The sequence below is a fragment of the Rosa rugosa genome, chromosome 5 (assembly GCF_958449725.1).
Source record: "Rosa rugosa chromosome 5, drRosRugo1.1, whole genome shotgun sequence".
Lineage (NCBI taxonomy): Eukaryota > Viridiplantae > Streptophyta > Magnoliopsida > Rosales > Rosaceae > Rosa > Rosa rugosa.
The window spans coordinates 53,858,571-53,882,526 of NC_084824.1; the positions used below are offsets into that span (position 1 = coordinate 53,858,571).

At 45.6% G+C, this 23,956-nt stretch overlaps 1 protein-coding gene across 1 annotated transcript; it reads left to right on the top strand.

Moving 5' to 3' along the window:
- The first annotated feature begins 21,351 nt into the window (after nt 1-21,351).
- On the top strand, nt 21,352-22,176 carry LOC133711902 (putative calcium-transporting ATPase 13, plasma membrane-type). The gene has a single exon (XM_062137978.1). It carries the CDS (start codon nt 21,352-21,354, stop codon nt 22,174-22,176), a length of 825 nt encoding a protein of 274 aa, XP_061993962.1.
- Nucleotides 22,177-23,956: the final 1,780 nt, after the last annotated feature.

A 23,956-nucleotide genomic window follows, 5' to 3' on the forward strand; every position in this document is an offset into this window, starting at 1 on the left:
ATGTTGACGACATTCTAATTACTGGCAATGATCCCATGAGTATAGCTGATATCAAGAAGTTCTTGCATAATAAATTTCGCCTTAAAGACCTTGGTAGCTTGAAATATTTCCTTGGTATTGAGATTTCTACATCTAGGAAAGGCCTTTTTATTTCTCAACGCAAATATGCGTTGGAAATCATTAAGGATGCAGGGTTATTAGGGGCAGCTCCCATCGACACACCCATAGAACGTGGTTTAAAATTGTCTGATAAGAGTGAGCCACTCAAAGATCTAGGGCAATATAGGCGGTTAGTTGGAAGGTTGATATATCTCACAATTTCAAAGCCGGATATTACGTATTCTGTCCATATTTTGAGCAGGTTTATGCATCAACCTCGAAAGGCTCATTGGGAGGCAGCTTTACGGGGGGTTGTGCGTTATCTGAAATCTGCTCCTAGCCAAGGATTATTCTTCTCCTCAACCAGTGATATCTGCGGCTGCGAGCATTCTGTGACTCGGATTGGGCAGGATGCCCACTTACGAGAAGGTTTACTACAGGGTACTGTGTGTTCTTAGGCCCTTCTTTGATTTCATGGCGGTCGAAGCGACAGAAAATAGTCTCCCTTTCTTCAGCTGAAGCAGAGTATCGTGCAATGACAAGAGCTTGTTGTGAATTGACATGGCTTCGTTATCTACTTAGAGACTTGGGGTTTTTGCATTAAGAGACTGCATTGCTGTATTGTGACAACAAGGCTGCATTACACATCGCAGCAAATCCAGTGTTTCATGAACGTACAAGGCATATAGAGATGGATTGTCATTATATCAAGGACAAGATTCAAGATGGTTCGGTGGAGACAAGGTTTGTGAGTTCTGCAAATCAGCTAGCTAACATTTTGACCAAAGCTCTTGGCAAGGAGATCTTCATGCCCATGATTCGCAAGTTGGGAGTGCAGGACATCCACTCTCCAACTTGAGGGGGAGTGTTGGAAAGTATAGCAGAATATGTTAGAATAGCTGTCAATATCAAATACATTCATTCGGTATCATTATGCATTCATTCTGTATCATTTACCTAGGATAGTTTTCCTTATTTGTCACCTAGCTTTGTGGAGACTGATTGTAATTGCTGTATATATTGCACACTGATGAATAGAAGAGATTATCCAGCCAAATATATTCTCGTTTCAGGAACTATGGTTGTTTAAAGCACACAATATAATTAATTGTACGTACATTGGTGCTTTGGATTAATCCTAGTTGTATTTCACTGCCATGGCATATGGTTTGGTGCTGGTGTGCTTGGTCTGTACTATGTCATGGATCTCAACCAGCTGGACGGTATTTTGCGGTCTCTAAATATTACATGAATGCATCAATCCTAGCCTTAGTACAGATAAGAGTAGTTTACACCATACTTTATCAACCAACTATTCTATTGCTAGCGCGCTATACCTTTCAGGTGGAAGTTGTTGAACACTTGTTAAAGAATTGGACAACTAATTCATCTATCAATGTCCAGTCTTGTAAGTTATGATAAAGCATGTACGCTAAGTTATGAAGTTTCTTTCATGTATCTTTTCTTTCTTTATTTGTTCCTTCTGGTCCGGAGAGATGATTTCATTATCATGACTGGATAGTGGATAGTACAACATCGAGTCTTATACTCGGACAACCAATGCGCGCCCGGCTTGTGAAACGTGAAGGAGGAAACAAAAACAGAATCCAAAGTCCAAATTATGGAAAAACTAGGTGAGCTTCCTGAACGTACGCACCAATGAGTGGGTAGCCCTAGCTTGCTTGGGTTTCCCGACTTTGTTAAGGTAAAGTTCCGGTATGAAATTACCATGCTAAATGCCTTGTGTTGCATGCTAGAATGTTCGTGGGTCACAACTTGAGTTTCGGTACGCGGAAGTCAGCGAACTATTTCTGTCAAAACTTATCGACCACTTCATTATGATTCTTGTTTGCTAAGAATCTGAATTAATTAAGTAATGTTAATCTTTTGAAGAAATTAAATAGTAATATTCTCCAAAGGGATTTGGATTAGACCAAATGAAAATCAATTTGTTAACATCTTTATCTATTGTAGCATATACATTAATACATACGAAAACCCTAACCCAAGTCTCTTAATATTCAAAGATTAAAGTATGTCCTGTTGGTTTTGTAAGCAAAAAAATAAAAAATAAATAAATAAATAAATAAAATCTTTATCTATTGTAGCATATACATTAATACATACGAAAACCCTAACCCAAGTCTCTTAATATTCAAAGATTAAAGTATGTCCTGTTGGTTTTGTAAGCAAAAAAAAATAAAAAAAATAAAAAAATAATTCTCACGTAAGGATTTCATCCGAGTATGAATATGAGTGGGAAAAGATCTTAGTCAAATATCAGTTATAAATGGCAAATGTCAATTTATTGTGCCTATATTTTGGGTCAATTTTGTTTATAATTTTTGTTATACTACATGTTTGAGCCCAAAAGTAATTTTGGCAAGATCCTTAGTGGATTCAGCACAGCGGGCCGATACCTGCGGCCCAAAAATAAGCCTACTCGGGTTTGGGTTACAGCTTCACCCATTCCGTGATCCATAAGGAAAACGAAACCTTGTTGGAGTCGGGTAGCGAGGATTGAATAGGAAACTTCAACCAATAATCCTTCTATGGCAAGGAGCAGTCGAAACCCTAGGTATATATACCAGGTTTCAAGGACGAAACAAGGACCTCTCTCAAATCAGTCAATCCCAGCGATTACAAAGCCTCCCCGGAGCAAACCTTCAACCTTGTTGAAACCCGGTGACCGTGCACCAGTCCTAGTCTCTCCAAGAGCCGACTGTTAGCATCACCAAACCAACCCGGCGACCGTACTTTCAGTCCTAGTCTCCCCAGGAGCCGACTGCTAGCGCAACCGCCACCGTTACTACCAGCGAAGCAAGGGTAACGCCCTCGCACCCAGCGAAGCTAAAGTCACGCTTTAGCACAAGCCCGTGCTTTCTCCCAAACTTCCCAGTGATTGCTCTGCTTAGTCTACAACACTAAGTATCGATTCGGTGACGCGAAGAGATCACACCCAAAGTCCTTATCCGTAAGGCAAGAAGTCCTTCTCCGGAAGGCTAGAGAAGAACCTTGTGGCGAGGTTGGTGCTCTCCTCGTCCACAGACGCTTGAAGAAGAAGTCAGGTCAAGGGACTACCCCGACGACTGCACCCCACGGTGCTGGCACGCCCGCGCACACGCTCAAAAGAGACAGTTTGCAAGCCACCTGGTTTTTGCGCCAAACATTTTGGCACGCCCAGTGGGACCAACTAGTGTCTCTTCGTGAACGTTAGCCATTGGGAAGTCAAGCGAAAACCCTTACCAAAAGGGCTATGCTAACTGCTCAAAGCATAAGACCTCCAGTTACACACCGCATCCTCGTGCGGAGTGTCGTGGTCTTTCTGAAGAACAAGTTATTCAAAGATTCTCTCTCCATTCCGAATCCTCCAATATGTCAACGGAACAAGGAGAGAATCACCAGACCGCTGCTGAGGGTCAAACTGTCACTGCTACTCAGGCCAATGAGCCTGTCACTACCACTATCTCCAACACAGTGGGGAGTGGAGGAACAGAGGCTTTCGTGGAGAAGCCTATTCCAGAGGGAGCGACCACCGAGGTCGCGCTCGCGATCATCCTGGAGAACATTGAAAATCATAGCAGGTGGATAGCCGCTGATTTTGAAAGGGAAAACGTAAGGACGGACAAGATCATACGCGAAATAAACGAGCGTCTTTCCCGACAGGCAGAGAAGACTACGGAACAAATCACACAGACAGAGAATGAATTGAGGGCTCATGCTACAAGTATTGCAGAGAACCAGAATCGGTGCCATAAAGGATTAACAGATCTTATTGCGAACCATACGAAGCAGGCGGCGTCTGATATGGCAGGTCTTCGTAAGGATGGAGAGATTCTCGCAACTGAGGTGGCCATGCAAAGAGCCGAGTTGAACCAAACTAGAGAAGTGTTGAATAAAACGTTAGGAGACCCTAACGTTATCCTCGGTTCCCTTGGTCAACCGTCTGGTTCAGGCAAGTACGTGCCGCCAAATCAGCGAGAGAAGGTTAGCAGCAACACCGCTACGCCTTCCACAACAGCTGCTGCTACGCCACAGAAAAATAAAGAACAAGCACTTGTTATTGGCGGTAGCAAAGAAAAGGCTACTTCGTCAGGCGGGCAGACCACCAGACAGAGGCAGCAGACATCAAAAGGTGGCGAAGCTTCGTCCGACTCCACCGTGTTCGTTCAATACGACAGCGACGGAGCGGAAAACATATATCAAGAGCTGCCAGGAAGTTATTACGGGATTGACCAAGCTGGTAATCCTGTCAAAATAACAGCTTTGGCGAAAGAGATGCCTATGCCAGCAGTGACTCTTCAACAGCCAGCTACAACTCGCGTTGTCCAGATAGGAGAAGGGGCAGCAACTGTAAACCAAGCAATACCCGTACAGGCTGCTCGCCACACTATGGCAATACCTCCTCCTCCTCCTCCAGGCCCGGAATATGTTAGACGAGAGGAGGTAGAGGAGATGATCAGGCTGGCTAACCCTAGAGCCCAAATGGATGGGGTCTATGAGGGACCTTTCCCGCCACATATAATGCTCGCGCCATTTCCCAGGGGATATAAAAACATCATATTTTCTACTTTTTCAGGGGAAGACACCGAGAATGCAGTCACTCATCTGGCCAGGTTCAGAGTGCAATGCGGCCAGTACCAGAATGATGACATCCTCAAGTGCAGGATCTTTGGCACTTCTCTTTCGGGAGCGGCCTTCAGGTGGTTTTCCAAACTCCGACCAGGAACAGTGGCAGATTGGCCCGCAATGGAAAAGCTCTTTAGAGAAACTTTTGGTGCCATTGAGCCTGAGGTTGATTTGGCTTCTCTCACCCAGATGGCTCAGCAGCCTACTGAGTCCGCAGTTGCATACCTCCAACGCTTCCAGATTCAGAAGGCCAAGTTGAACGTGATCCTGCCTGAGAAAGAGTTGATCAAGTTGGCGATCAAGGGTTTAGAGCCTCGACAACGAAAGAAGCAGCATGGCAGCATGATCCAGTCAATGGGAGAACTCATCACAGAGGTGGGCAGTTTCGAGCATCTCCTCAGAGAAACCGATGCGAGGAAGAATGCCTCCAAGGGGACATATGTACCAGGAAAACATCGCACCGTAGCGGCCCTGAGCTACTAACCGGCTACTTATGATCCCTACTACCACCATCACAGTGAAGAGTTGATTCAGGACAATGAAGAAGAGGAGGATAATGACATCGCAGCCTATGAACTGACAGGGAGAAAGAATCCAGCCTGGAAACAGTTGAAAATCTCCAAGGAACCTGTCAAGCTCAAATCAATGGCCTTCACCAAACCAGAATTCGCGGCATATACATATGATGCCAATAAGGCACATGAAATTCTAGATGAGATGATCACCGCGAAGATGGTGAAGACCGACTTTGGACCTTTTCCTCGCCCAGAACAGCTGAAAGGGAAGAAGTACTGCAAATTTCACAACCTGTGGAATCATAATACAGCAGACTGTGTGAAACTCAAAGATCAGATTCAGGTATGGCTTAATAATGGTAGTTTGCAGGTAGAGGCTCCAGTAACAGCGGCAGCGCTCGTAGACCTGAACCCTTTTCCTGACACCGGGGTCAACATGGTCGACGTGAACTAGACTAAGCAGAGCCGGAGGAAACCAACCCTGGATTTGAATGAAAAGGGGAAAGAAGACCAACCTTGCAGGGAAGAAACTCCTGCAAAAAAGAAGGCTGAGCCAGTAGGTCAAGCCTCATCTGTGGTCCTATGCTCGCGATGCAAAGAAGAGTGTGGCATTCAAGTGTCACACAAAGAGGTCGAGCAGACATTTCGTTTCGGTTCTCTCCCACCCATCAAATGGGCATCGCCATCGCGAAACTATCAACCTTCCAGCCCAAGAGAAAAAGAGAGACTGGAATCACCACCATCCCCAAAGGATTCCAATCTTTTCCAGAAGTTGAAAGCGGCCGCGGTTGACCAGAAATCAGAGGAGAAGGCTATGATCAAGCGCAAAGACATCCTAACCAAGCCCTACATCCCTCCTGCTTCTGCCGCCACTATCAAGGAAAGCAAGTGGTACACAAGAGAAAAGGGGAAGGCAGTGGAGATAAGTCCTTCCAAGAAGAGAAAACTGCAGCGCAGGTTTGGAGAAGCCAAACGCGCGCTAGAGGCTCTGGACCAGGGCCTGATTAAACCTTCGCAGTTGGTCAAATCACCTGAGCAGTACCAGAAAGAGATGGAGATATTAGCTGCTAAGCCGTTAATAACTCCCCGCAGCTTCCAGAAGCAAGCAAGCTCAGCAAAAGGGGCATCTAAGCCCAGTGTTTTTTACAGGATCACTGACGAGAGGAGACCTCCGCCAGCTCGAAAGGAGAGTTCACCGACTAGGCGACCACGTGTCAGGCGCAAGTTGTTTCGCGATGACTCAGAGGCCAAATCCTCAGTTTTTGAGAGACTGGGGGGCAAGGACAAGCTTACCGATACGTTACAGTGGAAACCTAAAAAGGTCCAGAGTGTCGTTGTTGCCCCTGAGGTGATTGTAACAAGTGACCCAAAGTCCAGCTCGCCTGAGCGGGCCACCGGGATACCGGGGCAAGAGCAATGTGAGGTGAAAGGCCTTACGGAGGAATCATTGGTAGAGCGGCTGGCTAAGCAATTAAATACTGACACCCCTGTCGAAGAACTCAAGCTGAACCTGCAAGAAGACATGGATGAAACAGTTATGGCCGATACGACCTGCAACATGGTTTATGTACTCCCCGCGAGGTATGCACTACCAGTCGCCGCGCAGGACTGTGTCGAAACTGAGGAAAATAGTGCACAGCCCTTACAGATTACATCAGCAATCACAGCACCTGTGGAGGAGGCTGTCTTTCTTGAAACAGAAGATGCTAACAGCAAAGAATTCTTCATGAGCTTCACCAGGCCAACACCCGCTATGGTTCAACACATGCGACCTTTGTACATCACAGCGGAGATTGGCGGCACCAAAGTTAGCAAGATCATGGTTGATACCGGAGCTGCTGTGAACGTCATCACTACCAGGACCATGCACTTGCTCGGGATAAAGAAAGAGAAAATCCAGTCTACATCCCTTACACTCAAGAACATCGCAGGGACTGTGACGAAGACCCTGGGATTACTTTTCTTGCGCATCAAGGTTGGCCCTGCAGAGGGAGTTTATGCTTTCTTTGTAACTGATTGTTATGCAGCCTATAGCGCTATTCTGGGCAGGGATTGGATCCACCGGAGTTATTGTGATCCATCAACTCTCCATCAGGAACTCATTATGTGGAACAGGGAGACAGATAAGGCTGAGGTGATCAAAGCGGACCCTCGTCCATTTCCAGTTTCCGCGAATTATGTAGATGCCAGGTACTACTTGGAGCCTATTACTCCATTGCAAGTCAGTGGCATCGATAACAAGGGCCGCCCCACAGGGGTGACGGCCTCTGATTTGGCACAGTGGGGGCTCACGCTCGTAAAAGAAGGCTTGGACAGGCCTGGCCACGCTGTGCCCAAACCCTTAATCGATTAATGGATTACGACCTTCCAGAGGAAGGGATTGAGGCCCTCCACTCGCTGTATGAACGACTATCTTCATACTTAGTGGAGAAAGAGGCCTATGATCGAGTCGCAACCTTAGAAACCGTCAATGAAGAGTTCTCTGATCAGGAACAAGAAGAGGAGGTAGAGATTCAGCTCGCTCCGGCAGCGCTGGACGATACACCTCCTAAGGTCAGAGACCCTACTGAAAAGGTCAATCTTGGAACAACAGAAGAGCCTATGGAAGTGGCTATCAGTGCTTACTTAGAGCCTAGCGAAAAACAGAGGCTTATTGAGCTGTTACTGGAATTCAAAGACTGCTTTGCAGAGAAATATGAAGATATGCCCGGCCTGTCACCGGACTTTGTTTGCCATCAGCTACCAACACTCCCTGACAAGAGGCCTGTGAAGCAAGAATCGCGAAGAATGAATGCAGAAACCCAAGTCCTCGTCAAAGAGGAAGTTGAAAAAATGCATAAATCAGGCATTATCAGGGTGGCCAAATACAATCAGTGGCTATCCAATATAGTGCCAGTTCGCAAGAAGAATGGTAAGATGTGGGTCTGCGTGGATTACAGAGACCTCAATATCGCTACACCTAAAGATGTCTACCCCATGCCGGTAGCGGATATGTTGGTAGACGCTGTAGCAGGACATGAATTACTGTCCTTTATGGATGGCACCGCAGGGTATCACCAAATTCCGGTCGAGGAGGAGGACAGACATAAAACTGCATTCCGTTGTCCTGGGTTCGCGGGTGTTTTCGAGTATGTGGTTATGCCTTTTGGGCTGAAGAATGCTGGGGCCAATTATCAGCGAGCCATGAACCTGATCTTCCACGATATCCTTGGAAAAATTTTAGAGGTTTACATCGATGACGTAGTGGTTAAGTCAAAAGAGAAAGGGAACCACATCATAGATCTCAGGAAAGTCTTCGAGCGCATGCGCCAACATAAGCTGAAGATGAACCCCGCCAAGTGCGTGTTCGGCGTTCAAGCAGGAGATTTCCTGGGCTTCATTGTACATCAAAGGGGAATTGAGGTCCCTGAGGATAAAGCGAGCGCGGTCATCAACGCGTCACCTCCACGAACTAAGAAGGAGCTACAATGCCTGCTGGGTAAAATCAACTTCCTGCGACGTTTTATTTCTAACTCTGCAGGGAAGATCCAGCCCTTTTCTCCGTTGCTGAAGTTGCAAGGACAGAATGAGTTTGTATGGGAATCTCAACATCAAGAGGCCTTCGACAAGATCAAGGCCTATTTAGCGAGTCCACCAGTGCTTGTGCCCCCGCGAGCTGGATTTCCATTGAAGCTATACATTTCAGCAGCCGAGGCTTCTATCGGTAGCTTACTCGCCCAAGATGATGAAGGAGGTGTCGAGCATGCCATTTTCTACCTCAGCAGGACACTTACAGATTGCGAGACAAGGTATGCTCCTATGGAAAAATTGTGTCTCACATTGTATTTCTCCGCTTGCAAGTTGCGACACTACATGTTATCCTTTACTACAAGCATCATCGCTCAAACCGACCTGGTTAAGTACATGTTGTCGCGACCTATTCTAAGAGGTCGCATTGGCAAGTGGGTATTGGCTCTCTCCGAATTCTCGCTACAATACGTTCCACAGAAGGCAGTGAAGGGACAGGCTATCGCAGACTTTCTGGCCCATCATCCTATGTTGGATATTCCCCCAGTTAGGGAGCTGGAGATAGCAACCGCTACCACAACTCGACCAGATTTGGCGCACATTCCAGAGTATGCAATATGGTATCAAGCCACTGTATCACTGCAACCTTGGGTATTATTCTTCGATGGCTCAAGAACAGAAACATTAGCAGGAGCAGGAATTGTTCTGGAAAACCCAGCGGGCGATCGTTTCTCCTATTCTTTCCAACTGGAGTTTAAATGCACTAATAACCAGGCAGAGTATGAGGCCCTTATTATTGGCCTGGAAGTCTTGCTGGAATTGGGAGTACGGGACGTTCAGATACGCGGTGACTCTCTGCTCGTGATAAATCAGCTCCAGGAGAAATACAGGTGTGTCAGCTGTTTGCTCGTGCCATATCTCACTCGCGCCATTGAACTTCTGGATCAGTTTGATGACGTTGATTTGGAATACATACCCCGCGAGCGCAATTTCGCGGCCAATGAGCTTGCTCAATTGGCTACTGGCATTACATTGAAATATGGGGTTCGCGAGCGCATACTGAAAGTTGAGCGCCGCACGCTGCCTTCGTGGCTAGCGCGGCCTGACCCGCCTGACGATCCGGTCGTCGCTGTCCTCGAACCTATTAACGTCGATTGGCGAATTCCGTTGATCGCTTATCTCAAGCATCCAGATCCTACAGCAGACAGGAAGATTCGTTTTCTTGCCTTAAACTACTTCCTCAGGGGCGACGAGCTGCGACGACGTGGGGAAGATGGCATGGACTTCAGATGTGTCTATGGCAGTGAAGCAAAACGGCTAATGCGCGAGGCCCATACAGGAGTATGTGGCGCCCATCAAGCGGGCCCTAAGATGCGTTGGCTTATCAGGAGACATGGCTACTATTGGCCTGGCATTTTGAAGGACTATATCACGTTCGCAAAAGGATGCCAAGATTGCCAGGCACATGGTCCAGTGTAGCACATCCCCAACATTCCCATGCAGCCTATTATTAAGCCTTGGCCTGCGCGCGGTTGGGCATTGGACTTGATTGGGATGATTCACCCCCATTCCTCCCTCCAACACAAGTTCATCATCATGGCCACGGATTTCTTCACTAAATGGGTCGAAGCTGAACCTCTGAAAGAAGCTTCTGGTGCCACCATTCGCCAATTCATTTTCCAGCACATCATCTGCAGGTTTGGTATCCCTGAAGTGCTTGTTTCCGACAGGGGGGCAGCGTTCATGGGCGGTGAGGTAGAGAAACTTGTCAACGAATTGGGCATCCAGTTCATCCACAGCACTCCATATTACTCTCAGTCCAACGGTCAAGCGGAAGCCAGTAACAAGATTATTATCACCCTTCTCAAGAAGATGCTTGTTGAAAACCCTCGCCAGTGGCACAGCACGCTGTATGAGACACTATAGGCTTATCGCACTTCCAAGAGGAATCCCACTGCTACAACACCCTATGCACTCATGTTTGGTCATGACGCGGTTTTACCCTTGGAACTCAACGTTCAATCCTTGCGAGTCCAAGATCAGCATCACTTGATAGGCGAAGACTATGTCCAAGCGATGTGGCAAGAGCACGAGGACCTCAGCGAGCAGCACCTAACGGCTTTGCATAATTTGGTAATGGAAAAACAGCGTGTTGCTCGCGCCTATGACAAGAGGACGCGTGGCCGTAGTTACAAAGAAGGTGACCTTGTTTGGAAGGCTGTTCTACCCTTTGGTGAGAAGTTGACCGGTCGCGGTAAATGGACCCCGCGATGGGAAGGACCTTTTGTTGTTCACCGCATTTTGGAGCGCGGGGCCTTTCACCTCAAAGACTTGGACGGTGACATCCATCGTAACCCCATCAACGGACGATTCCTGAAGAAGTATTACCCTAGTGTTTGGGAATTCGAGGATCCTCTTGATTCCCCTTCTCAGACAGGGGGGCAACCATAGTCTTCGTCAGTTCCCAACTTCCATTCCTACTCAGGCCTTTCTTGTGGCCTTCGCATCCTGTCTTCCCTTCACCTACGAACACTAGGGGGCAACATTCTATATATTCAGGCCTTCACAGAGGCTTTATATTGTAGCAATACTTATTGCAGTAATACTTATTGTAGCAACATTTTATTTTCAAATTTCTTGACAAACTGTGTTAAGAACATATATATATGTAATGGCCTATGCATGAGGCCTTATTTTATAACAGTTTCTTTTGCAAAAATACTCAGAAACTTTCATTCATAAAGTGGCTTTGCGGCCAAAAACAGTACAAATCGAAACTATTACATTTGTAGGTTACAAGGCCAAAAGTGGCCCAAAAATCATAAGAGTTGCTGAGTTGCTTAGAAGTCTTGAATCTTGCGATGATAAGGGGGCGGTGCTATGATCATGTGTACTCTCGCTCTCTTCACCCACATGTCTTATCTGATGTGAGTCGCAGCTGCTCTCATTTGTACTGGAGATGGAGGGAAGGAAATAATCCATTATCCTCCGGGATGGAGATGGTCTGCAGGAGAGCGCGACTCACAACCACATCTACCTCTAGGGGAAAAACAGAAGTCTGACAGTCTGCCCCCAGAGGTAGGCTGCGAAAGAAGAACAATCGGCCTCGAGTGGCTTTCTGCTCTTCTCCCGCCTGCTCTTCTCTCAACTCTACGAAGGGCAGTTGAAGTACGTTCAACACCATCAATAAGAGTATCGATGGAATTGAATGCAAAGATCTCGGAAATGAAGATGATTGAAAACGCGTGGGAAGCGGAGCGAGTTTCAAGGAGATAACCTCTTTGTTTCGAGAATATCTTTTCAAACAGTTTCAACAGCAATAAAGGTGAATTAAACGCTAAACTGCCAGAATATTTGAACATATATTTGGGCCAAGCAAGGTGGGCTAAATATTTTAAATATTAATAATAATATTGTTCATACAAATATGGGCCTAGTAATGGAATAACTAGAGGCCTAAAAGTCTCCGGCCTGCTCGGGTCAAGCGGAGAAAGAGCTCGTCCAGTCGAAAGCTAGCATCCGCAGCAGCTTGAGCAGCTTGTTGGGCTGCCACACGGGCTTGGGCCAGTTCTTGGGACAGCGTCTCGAAGGCAGCGAGGGGTTGTTCCAATTGAGGCTCCGCGTGGGCAAGCATAGCAGTGACATCGATCAAGCGGGCCTGAAAAGAAAGAATCTGGGATCTCAGGTGGTTTCTCTCAAGTGTCAGATCCCTGATGAGATCAGCTTGATCACCCAAAAAACCACGGGCATTGTCAGTTTGATGAGTAAGAGCTTGGTAGTGTGTTTCAGTCTGCCTAGCCTGCGCGTTCGCGACTACCCTCTCGTTAAGCCCTTGTGGGAAGTCTTGCAGCAGTTGGTCAATCTCTTGGAACTGGTCTTCAGTGATAGCACCCTCGCGAAGAAGCACCCTCATATACTCCAAAACTCTCGCGGGCGCGCCAGGAATTAATATATCGGGACCCAGGAGACGACGAAGACCTTCTCTGGCTTCATCTACAACCCCAGGTGGGGTCACTTCAAGCACGCGAGCTAAACGTTCTAAAGTGGACGGAGTAGGCTGCTCAGCGGCAGGGGCCTCAGGAGGCTCCGCAACAGGTATAGCTTCAGGCACTGGTTCATGAGGCTCTTCAGGTTCCCCAGCTTCGATGACTTGGGGGGCATGGGGAGCAGGTTCCTGGCCAACCGCATTAGGAACAGGCTCAGGAGGATCCTGGTCTGCTATTTCTTCTACTGCTGCTTCCGCGTTTGGACCCTAAAAAGATACATTTTCAGAATGACCGAGCCAAGGGTAAAAGATAAACATTTTATGGTTAAGAGATTTACTTCTTCAACCGGAGGCTCGCGGAGATCTACTGTTGGCGCTAAGGCAGCCTCACCAAAAGTGGGATCCAAGTCAGGCACTGTCGATGCCAGAAGGGGAATGGGTTCCTCGCGGAAGGTAGGAAGGAGAGACATCCTGTCTTCCACCTCAGGCGGACCGTCAACTATAACTGGTTCTGGAATTACAACCAACTGCATTTGGTCTGCCGCATTGATCGCAGATACCCCCTCGCCGGCAGCAGAGGATCCTTCCCCAACTTGCCTTGAAAGCCTGCGACGAACCTGAAGCAGAGAGACGTTATAAACCATACATAACAAAACAAGGCATCGATGTTTACTTTAGAGAGGCATTACCAATCGATCAGCGGTTGGTTCATCCTCTGCCCATGGGTCAGTCCTGAGCTTAGCGCGGCTGCGTTTGCGTGCTAGAGCAGCGGCAATCTGTCAAGATTTAAACAAAGTCAAGTTAGACTTCGAGAAGGCTGCTAAAACAAATGTTCTAAAGAGAAAATCCTTACAGTTTGAGGATTATCATCGTCAGAGGAAGAGTCCTCTACTTCAGGCCTGATCAGCACTGCTTTTTGTTTAGCAGCTGGACCGGTGGCCGGAGAAACACCCACTGCGCGACTGCCTAAAGGTGGTGCGCGTCCCTGCCATACACTTCGAGTTAGGGGACAGAGTTGGAGGTGGAAGTGATAAGGGAAACAAAAGAAAATATCAAGGCAATTACCTCTGGAGGCTGATCGCGAATAATAATTCCAGCTTGAACCAAGCGCGGGGCTCGCGCGGGTCGCGGAGCCGGTTCGGGTGGTGGAGGTCTTTCTTCATCTTCATGGAAGCGAGCGAGTGCTTCAGTATCCGCATCATAAGGATATCTCAATTCTTCGAAGATGGCCGCGAAGAGTTCATCGTCCCTTTGCCTCCAGCAGTTAACAGAAACTTCCTTCCACCATTGATCATAATCTTCAGCGGTCCCATCCACGGGGACGATATTATTAGCCCAGTCTGGGAGGTCGACCAGTGCGAGCATGCTTTGCTCTGGCGGAGGCCCATCAGAGGGACCAATTCGTCGCCAAGAGGTATTGAAATTCCAGGCATCATAGAGAGGAAAAGGCACCAGCTGAATAAGACCAAACTGGCGGGCAAAATGGTTGGGAGCGTAGAGCTCATAACTGAGGTCATCAGCAGCGATCCTAATGTCTGAACAAGAGATCGCGCGGCGAAAAGCTAAGCGCGCGCGATCACTATAATTGGGAGCCCCAAGAAGAAATCCATTTTCAAGAGGAGCGGGGTATCTCCTACTGAGTATCAAGTCGCAGTATGGCATTTCGTGCAGGAGATACAAATATGAGAAGCATTCAGAATAGGGGGGAGATATGTACCTCGCATCGCGACAAAACCAGTGACCAAGAAGGGCATTAGTCGGTGGTAGTAGTGGAATGTCGTAGCGGCGGAAGAATGAAAAATAAGTTTGAATCCAGAAATCAAGGATCCAAAAAGGGCCAGAAATTAATGCTGGTCTCAAAAGGATGCATAGTGGCCTGATATAAAGTACGGTAGAGGGCACCCAACACTGGTTGTCCTAATCCTACGCGGCGGCCATTGTAGAGAGCTGTCGCTAGAAGAGTCCAAGCACCAGTGGGCTTACAGGAGGAGGTGCAGAATATGAATTTACAAAGCCAATACTCCAGAAAAGCAATGCCACCAGTCTCATTGCGCTCTTTGCGATAGAAAGCCAACCACCGCGGGTAAGAGCCGCTGTGAGCACCGCGACCAGTTTGGTTCATGGTTGATGTGAAGGTGTCAGAATCGAATTGGCCATGCAAGTAGGGCTCGCCATCGATGGGCAATCCAGTAATGGTGAGAATATCCAACAAAGTTATACTCATTTGACCAAATCGAAAATCAAAGGTATTGGTAGTAGTATGCCAGAAGCAAAGGAAGGCAGCGAGTGGTGAGCGATTTCCACCGCGGGGAAGGCGAAAGCATAAATCAATAGTGTGGGTAATACCTGCCTCGTTCCAGCGAGCCAAGTCTCGCGCTCTTACTTCATGATACCAGGAAAGCTCATCTTCGCTAATTTTGGACGGCCAATGCCCTATTTTTGCTCGATGATTCTGCGCACCCCAATTGCTGAAATCCGCAGGGGTCCTCCGGAGGACTTGAATGGGTCGACGAATGGGCAGGCCATAGAGAGTGAGAGCGTCAGCAGGGATGGCATCTCGCGGTGCCGGACCTAGTCCGGCGTGATGGTTTGAAAGTCTGAGAAGCAGAGGCCTCTAGACGGAGGTATGGATACGACAACGGCCGCCGATGTTGGCTCCCCAAGTGCGAGCGCCATTCTCAGTGAGCTCCCTTTCCTGATCGATGATCACTTTCTTTGGGGGAGCCATTTCTGGGTTTCTGTAAAGCGGGTATGGAGCGAGAGATTTCTGGGTTTAGGAGACTGGAAGGGTTTCTGATGTGACAGGTCTCTAGTTGGCTGCGGTATTTAAATAAAAGATTTTGTGAGGGAAACGATGCGACGAAGAGACGTTTTGCCAAGCGAATAGACGCAACCTTCATTAAATGGCATCGTTTCGATCACCGGACATGTCGTTTTAGCCCCCTTCTATCAGTTACATCTTAGTGGGCCAAATATCGGGGCCTGGGGGGCAATGTTTGAGCCCAAAAGTAATTTTGGCAAGATCCTTAGTGGATTCAGCACAGCGGGCCGATACCTGCGGCCCAAAAATAAGCCTACTCGGGTTTGGGTTACAGCTTCACCCATTCCGTGATCCATAAGGAAAACGAAACCTTGTTGGAGTCGGGTAGCGAGGATTGAATAGGAAACTTCAACCAATAATCCTTCTATGGCAAGGAGCAGTCGAAACCCTAGGTATATATACCAGGTTTCAAGGACGAAACAAGGACCTCTCTCAAATCAGTCAATCCCAGCGATTACAAAGCCTCCCCGGAGCAAACCTTCAACCTTGTTGAAACCCGGTGACCGTGCACCAGTCCTAGTCTCTCCAAGAGCCGACTGTTAGCATCACCAAACCAACCCGGCGACCGTACTTTCAGTCCTAGTCTCCCCAGGAGCCGACTGCTAGCGCAACCGCCACCGTTACTACCAGCGAAGCAAGGGTAACGCCCTCGCACCCAGCGAAGCTAAAGTCACGCTTTAGCACAAGCCCGTGCTTTCTCCCAAACTTCCCAGTGATTGCTCTGCTTAGTCTACAACACTAAGTATCGATTCGGTGACGTGAAGAGATCACACCCAAAGTCCTTATCCGTAAGGCAAGAAGTCCTTCTCCGGAAGGCTAGAGAAGAACCTTGTGGTGAGGTTGGTGCTCTCCTCGTCCACAGACACTTGAAGAAGAAGTCAGGTCAAGGGACTACCCCGACGACTGCACCCCACGGTGCTGGCACGCCCGCGCACACGCTCAAAAGAGACAGTTTGCAAGCCAACGGGTTTTTGCGCCAAACACTACAAATAAAAATAAAAGTAATAAATAAAATAAAGATGAACTAAATTTGTAGCAAAAAAAACCCTAAGCGTCGCCCAACTTGGTAGCGACGCCTCTATGGCCGGATAAACTGCATCTGCGCCACCATGATTCCGGGCAATGTCCTCGTCTGGAACTGCAGAGGTATTTTCAACCTCGAAACACAAAGAGCATTGATTGATTTGGTTCAGGCCAAGCGTCCTTACCTGGTTTTTTTGGCTGAAACCCTAGCAACTCCGAGTTTGATAAACTCCCTCACATCTCGACTTGGATTTGAGAATAATATTTGTTTTCAAAAAGAGCAAGATTCACAGGGCCTTGCTCTGATGTGGAGTCATGATCTTCATGTAGACCTGCGTTCTAAATCTTCGCATCACATTGATGCAGAGGTTAGGGAGATAGAAACTGGTAAGATCTGGAGATTTACTGGTGTGTATGGCTTCGCTGCTAGAGAAGATAGACACAAAACATGGGATCTAATTGAAACCCTAGCATCGGAAGTTTGTTCTTTACTGTGGTTGATGGCCGGGGATTTTAACGAACTGCTGACACGAGCTGACAAATCTGGTGGTCCTCCCCAGGCTTTTGCTCCTATGGCTCAGTTTCGAAACACTATGGCTGCTGCTGGTTTGGTGGACATGGGTTTCTATGGATGTCGTTATACTTGGTTTAACAAGTTCACGAAGGAACGATTGGATCGCAGCTTCTATTCGGCTGCCTGGAAAAGTCTTTTCCCGTTAAGCAGAACGCTTACTTTACCCCCATCGGACTCTGACCATAATCCGTTGTTAATAGAGGTAAGGGCTGAACATGTACAGATTCGACGTGGAAGCAGGCGCTTTGGCTTTGAAGAATGCTGGTATGGTCATGAGAGGTACACGAGTATTATTAAACAAAATTGGTCTACTCCTTTGACCAGGAACTTGTTGCAGCAAATGGAGTCTAATTAAGATTAATTCCACAGGTCAACAACTCCTGCAGTGGCATGCTGTTGAATTTCAAAAGCACAAGCTTGAGCTTCGAGAAATCCAAGAGAAGCTACATGACATTATGAGGCAACCTTATTCCCCATGGCAATATGAAGAACAAAGAATGCTGCATAGTAGGCAAAGTCAACTGTTATCCATACAGGAAAAATACTGGAGGCAAAGATCAAGGGCTGTATGGTTAAAAGATGGAGATCGAAACTCGGCCTACTTCCATCGTAAGGCCTCCAATAGGAAGAGTAGAAATACTATTCGAGGTCTGCAAAATGAGGAAGGAATTTGGACTAACGATCCTCATGAGATAAAGAGACTCTTGATGGATTTCTACAACATGACATTTACTTCTGAAGGAGTGGATGATTCTGCCATTTCAGAGGTTTTCCGAGCTACTCCATTAAAGGTAACTGAACTTATGAATGATGACTTGCTTTTGCCATATTCGAATGAGGAAATAAGGGCAGCCTTGTTCCAGATGCACCCATCCAAGAGTCCAGGACCGGATGGCATGTCTCCCTTTTTCTTTCAAAAATATTGGCATATTGTTGGCTTCGATGTATGTGTTGCTATTCAAAACTTCTTGGAGCATGGAGATATTTGGAGGGATTCCAACTTCACTCACATATGCCTAATTCCAAAGGTAAAATCTCCTACTATTGCCTCACATTTTAGCCCTATTGCCTTGTGTAATGTGATCTACAGAATCAGTTCCAAGGTCATTGCCAATCGTTTGAAAAAGTGGCTCCCTGAAATCATCTCTCCTCTTCAAAGTGCCTATGTACCTGGCAAATTGATTTCAGATAATACTCTGGTGGCTACTAAAGCAGCCCACTTCATGCATAAACTCAAGTTGCAGGAGGAAGGTTTCTTCTCTCTCAAGTTAGATATAAGCAAGGCTTATGACAGATTGGAATGGCCGTTTCTTTCAGCCATGTTAGTAAAGCTTGGTTTTTCTTCCAAATGGGTAAATATGGTGATGAGCTGTGTCACTTCAGTTAGTTATGCTTTGCTCATTCAGGGTGAACCCTCTGACACAATTTTCCCAACTCGGGGCATCCGACAGAGCGATCCTCTTTCGCCATATCTCTTCATTTTATGTGCAGAAGGTTTATCTGCTTTGATTTCACAAGCGGTTGAGTCTGGAGCAATTCAGGGTCTGAAGATGTGTCCTCAGGCTCCAATACTTCACCACCTATTTTTTGCTGATGATAGCATCTTATTTGGTGCAGCTACTGTAGAGGAGTGTCTCATTTATAGAAATATTTTGAACACCTATGAAAGAGCTTCTGGACAGAAAGTTAACTTTCAAAAAAGTAGTGTGGTCTTTAGCCGCAATGTCCCTGCTGAAACTCAGGAAATGTTTGCTGCCTTGTTAGAAGTCAAATGTGAGAAGGAGCATGATCGATACTTGGGCCTTCCATTACGAGTTGGTAGGTCAAAGACTCAGATTTTTCACTACATCAAGGAAAAATTATCCAAGAAGCTTGAAAATTGGAAGGCAAAAATTCTAAGCTATGCTGGCAAGGAGATTTTGATAAAAGCAGTGGCTCAAACCGTGCCACTTTATGCTATGAATTGTTACCTATTACCAAAGACTCTCTGTGATGATATACACAAGCTTTGTGCTTCTTTCTTTTGGGGTGACACAAATGACAAAAATAAAATCCATTGGAGAAGTTGGGAGAGGCTCTGTCTTACCAAGCATGAAGGAGGTATGGGTTTTAAAAATATTTATGCTTATAATCTTGCTATGTTAGCTAAACAGGGGTCGAGACTTGTTACAAATCCTTCATCACTTATAGCTCGATTATACAAAGCAAAGTACTTTCCAAATTGTGAGTTTTGGCAAGCAGATCTCGGAGATGCACCCTCCTTCTCTTGGAAAAGTATTCTTGCTGGACGACCAGTATTGAAGGCTGGTATTCGATGGAGAGTGGGAGATGGGGTAAATATTCGAATATGGCATGATCAGTGGGTTCCAAACTGCCCACAATCCCTCATCCAGAAACCATCTGACTCTCCTGTTGAGTATGTGGCAGACTTGATTGATTTCCAGACAAGACAGTGGATTCCAGATATTATTCATGCTACTTTTCACCCTATTGTTGCCACTAAAATCCTCAGCATTCCTCTAGGTCGACATGGCACTCCTGACAAGCAATATTGGCATTTGGATAAGCGTGGTTGGTTCACGGTAAAGAGTGCGTATTGGATTGCTAGGGAACATGTTCTTGGCAATGCTCTTGCATCGACTTCCACCGGTGATCCTTTTAAGGAACTGTGGAGAAAACTTTGGAGAGCTCAGGTACCTGGAAAAGTTAAAATTTGTGTTTGGAGGGCCTGCTGCAACCTGCTGCCTACAAGAGAAAGACTCACTACAAAGGGTTATGATGGATTACTCAACTGCCCTCTATGTGATCACCAGATTGAAGACACATATCATACCTTCTGTAAGTGTCCCACAACCTATACTTTGTTGTCCCAAGCTCCTTTTTACCTTAAACATTCTCTCCTTCCTCAAATTCCTTTCAAGGAATGGATGTTGAGCCAAGCTGTGAGACTCAAAGCCGAGGTCTTTGAGAAGCTAATGATGCTCATCTGGGGCCTTTGGACAAATCAAAATACCATGTTGTGGGAGGGCACAACACGTACAGCAGCTGACATTTTCTTCAGTACTATGACATGGTTGGAAGAGTTTCAGAGGGCAACCAGCACTGAAACTACACCTAGCCACCGAAGTACCCAGGTATGGAGGCCTGCTTCTGGGCACGACCTCAAACTCAACGTCGATGGAGCCTTCATCTCTCAATTAACACGAGGTGGAATTGGGGGGGGGGGGGGGGGGGGGGGGTTCTTAGAAACTCCAATGGAGTTGTAGTTGCTGCTCTTCAATCTGCTATTCAGTATGCTAGTTCGGCGTTGCAGGTAGAGCTTCTTGCTATTCAAACCGGACTGGCATTTGTGCAACAGCAGCGTACTCACTCAGTCCTCGTTGAGACAGATTGCCAAAGAGCTGTACATGACATCAATGGATCAGCTGCTATCCTTTCTGAACATGGAATTTTAGTTGAAGACATCCAGAACACCTTAAGACGTATGTCACAAGTCAAGGTGTGTTTTGCTCCCAGAACATGCAATAAGGTTGCACATAGGTTAGCTAATTTAGCCTTTGAATCTCAACAATGTAACAACTGGGTGAATCAGGGGCCTGATTGCATCACAGACCTTGTACAAAAGGAGCTTCTCCCTCCTACTTAATTTAATAAAGCTCAGTATCTTTTACCTTCAAAAAAAAAAATTCGTAGCAATCTTCTGAAGTCGATCACTCAAACAGATTAACATATGAAACACAAACCTGGCTCAATAGATTTAACGCACATTCTTTCTTTGTCGTTATTTAATAACCGGCGAACGCGGTTTCATCCATTGCTTCGATCATGTTTTGGCAATCGACCTACTGTCAGAAGACACAATTGGCAATTGATTTGTGATTACTTGTCTTCCAAGCTCTATCTTCTTTCTTACCTAGCTAGCTTTCCGGGAAAAGCTGCAAACGCGCAGAGAAGCTTTCATTCCAAGTAATTAAACATAAAATTTACAATAAGTAGAGCTTTAGCATGCAAGGTGATGTACAAACATTAGCTTTGCGATTTTATTGCATTCTTCCAATACTCGAAGTACATAACTTTTGCACACTTGACCATTCTCAACTCAATTGTTACGAAACCCATCTTCGACTTGTCAATAGTTCTTTGCTGGCAATCGATTTGATCCAAATAGTTTCTGTAATACACCTTGCAGTTATAGAGCATGAGTAGGTCAACCTTCAGTGCCCTGCATGAAAATGTGGGAAGCAATATTGGGTTGATTCTTGATTTTCCGAGAAGTAGTCTCGGCATGAGCAAAAGAAAATGGCATTCTGCTTTCATTACCATCTATTGCTCTAGAGCCTTCCTCTCTTTACGACCTTCTACACTTCCCAAACATACCAACTCCACATTCATATCTCGCACACTCTCTTACTCCATTGTTAGAGTCGAGCCAGCCTTGATCCCAGCCATTAATGGATTCAAAGCAGACCCAAAAAGCCTCACTGAGCTTGTGAAGGAGAAAAATCTCAAAGAGCTCTTGGAGCTTGGAGGGGTTGAAGAAGTAGCATCAGCTCTCAAAATTGATGCAGAGCATGGAATCAATGGTGATGATACTGAAGACACTGCGCGCAGACATCAAGAATTTGGTTCCAACACATACAAGAAACCGCCAACGCAAGGATTCCTTCATTTTGTGTGGGAAGCCTTCAAAGACATCACAATTCTCATTCTTTTAGGCTGTGCTGCACTCTCTCTTGGTTTCGGTATCAAAGAGCATGGATTAAAAGAAGGTTGGATTGATGGTGGAAGCATTGGTCTTGCGGTCATTCTGGTCATTTCTGTTTCAGCCATTAGTAACTACAGTAGCAATCTCCAAATTGAGGCCGTGAGAAATGGAAGGCGCCAACAGATTTCAATATTTGAAATTGTGGTTGGTGAAGTCATCTGCTTGAAGATTGGAGATCAAGTACCAGCAGATGAATTGCTTCTAGATGGCCATTCTTTATCAGTAGATGAATCAAGCATGACCGGGGAGAGCGTGTAAGAAACAATATGCTTAAGCAATCACAAACACATAATTTAGAACCTATACTAGATCAAATCATGTATATTCAAAAACTGAATTCTATTCCAGCAGTGTTTGGAAATCTCTTTGAGTTAAATCCAAGTAAGAAGAAATCTCCTTGAGGAAGATTCAAGTGAAGTGAAATCTCCTCTAGACAGATCTTAGAGAGGTAATATCCCCTTGAGATGGATCCGAGTGAGGAAGAAAATCCTTAGTGGATCCCTTTGAGACAGATCTAATCCTCCAAAATGGAAACTGATTTCTGCAGAAAACTAAACATAAGAACATGAACTCAGAAAACTTACTCGATGCACTTGCATTGTCCATGACAGCCTTCTCCTGAATCCACCTTGATATTCTCTTAGTAATGGGACTAATTTTGAGAAAAAACTCGTGTTTCAGAAGGGACTAGTCTGACATTAATATAGAAGCTTCACATGACAGTTTCATCCATAAAGAAACTGTCATTTTTCTCAACTGCTTTATCAAACCCTCAACTGCAATATTATTTGAATTCAAATAGTGCATAAGCTTATCTGTAAAATTAATTCAAAGCTTATACATATGTATTTTAGACTCCGGCCACACTTCATTTACTTGTATTGCATTTACACATCATATAAATACCAAGTGTTGTCAAGTTCCATAAGCTGCAATGCTTACAATCTCCCACTGAACTTGACACTACCTGAATAGATATATTACAACACAAATATATGAGAATGACCTACTGAAATGCGCACTGTGAGTCTAAAATCTACTTAAGTCATTCAAATTCAATTGATTAATAATCCTGTCAATTATATGCCTGCTTCAAGGAACCTAAGAACATTTTGGTGAATGAGGATAGACACCAGTATTCCAAAATCACCTTGTAACAGACTATAATCACATGAATTTTATTCGCAGCAGTACTAGCATACTTGTGCTATAAATGCATTTAATCACAAGTATACTTGAAGTCCTACCAAAATTTCTAAATTAATAGAAACAAAGCAAATTATATCTCATTCTGAAACTTTTACCACAATCTGCATATATGTATTGCCATCATATGAATTGCAATATGTACATGTACTTCTTGATTTTAGCAGATGCTTAATAGGATAAAACTTAATAATATAATTGCACATTATCGATCATATCACAACTAAACAATAATAAAGCCATAGTACATACTAACTGGTGATGATTCTGACATGTAATTCAACTCTAGATGATGTCTTTAATTCCCATATGTGTAGCATGCTTGACAAAATCAGCTACTCGTAAAGCTTTTGTCAATGGATCTGCTAACTGATCTTTAGTTCCAATCTTTACAACCTCGATCTCTTCATCCCTAACACTTTCTCTCACTGCAAAGTACTTGACATCAATGTTCCTTGAACCTGAAGACCTCTTGTTGTTCTTTGAAAAGAACACTGCTGATGCATTATCACAGTAAATCACCATAGGCCTTTCTACAGAGCTTATTAGCTTCAAATGAGAAATAAAATTTCTCAACCATAATGCATGTCCTGTTGCTTCATAAATGGCAATATATTCAGCTTGAAAAGTTGACGTTGCTGTCAAGGTCTGCTTTGCAGTTTTCCATGAAATGGCTCCACCTGCTAGAAGAAATATGTATCCAGATGTTGATTTCAAGTCATCCATGTCTGATTTGTAGGATGCATCTGTGTAGGCCTCCACCTCAAGTTCTTGCTCATCAATTTTTCTGTAAACCAACATGTGATCCTTAGTCTTCTTCAGGTACCTCAAC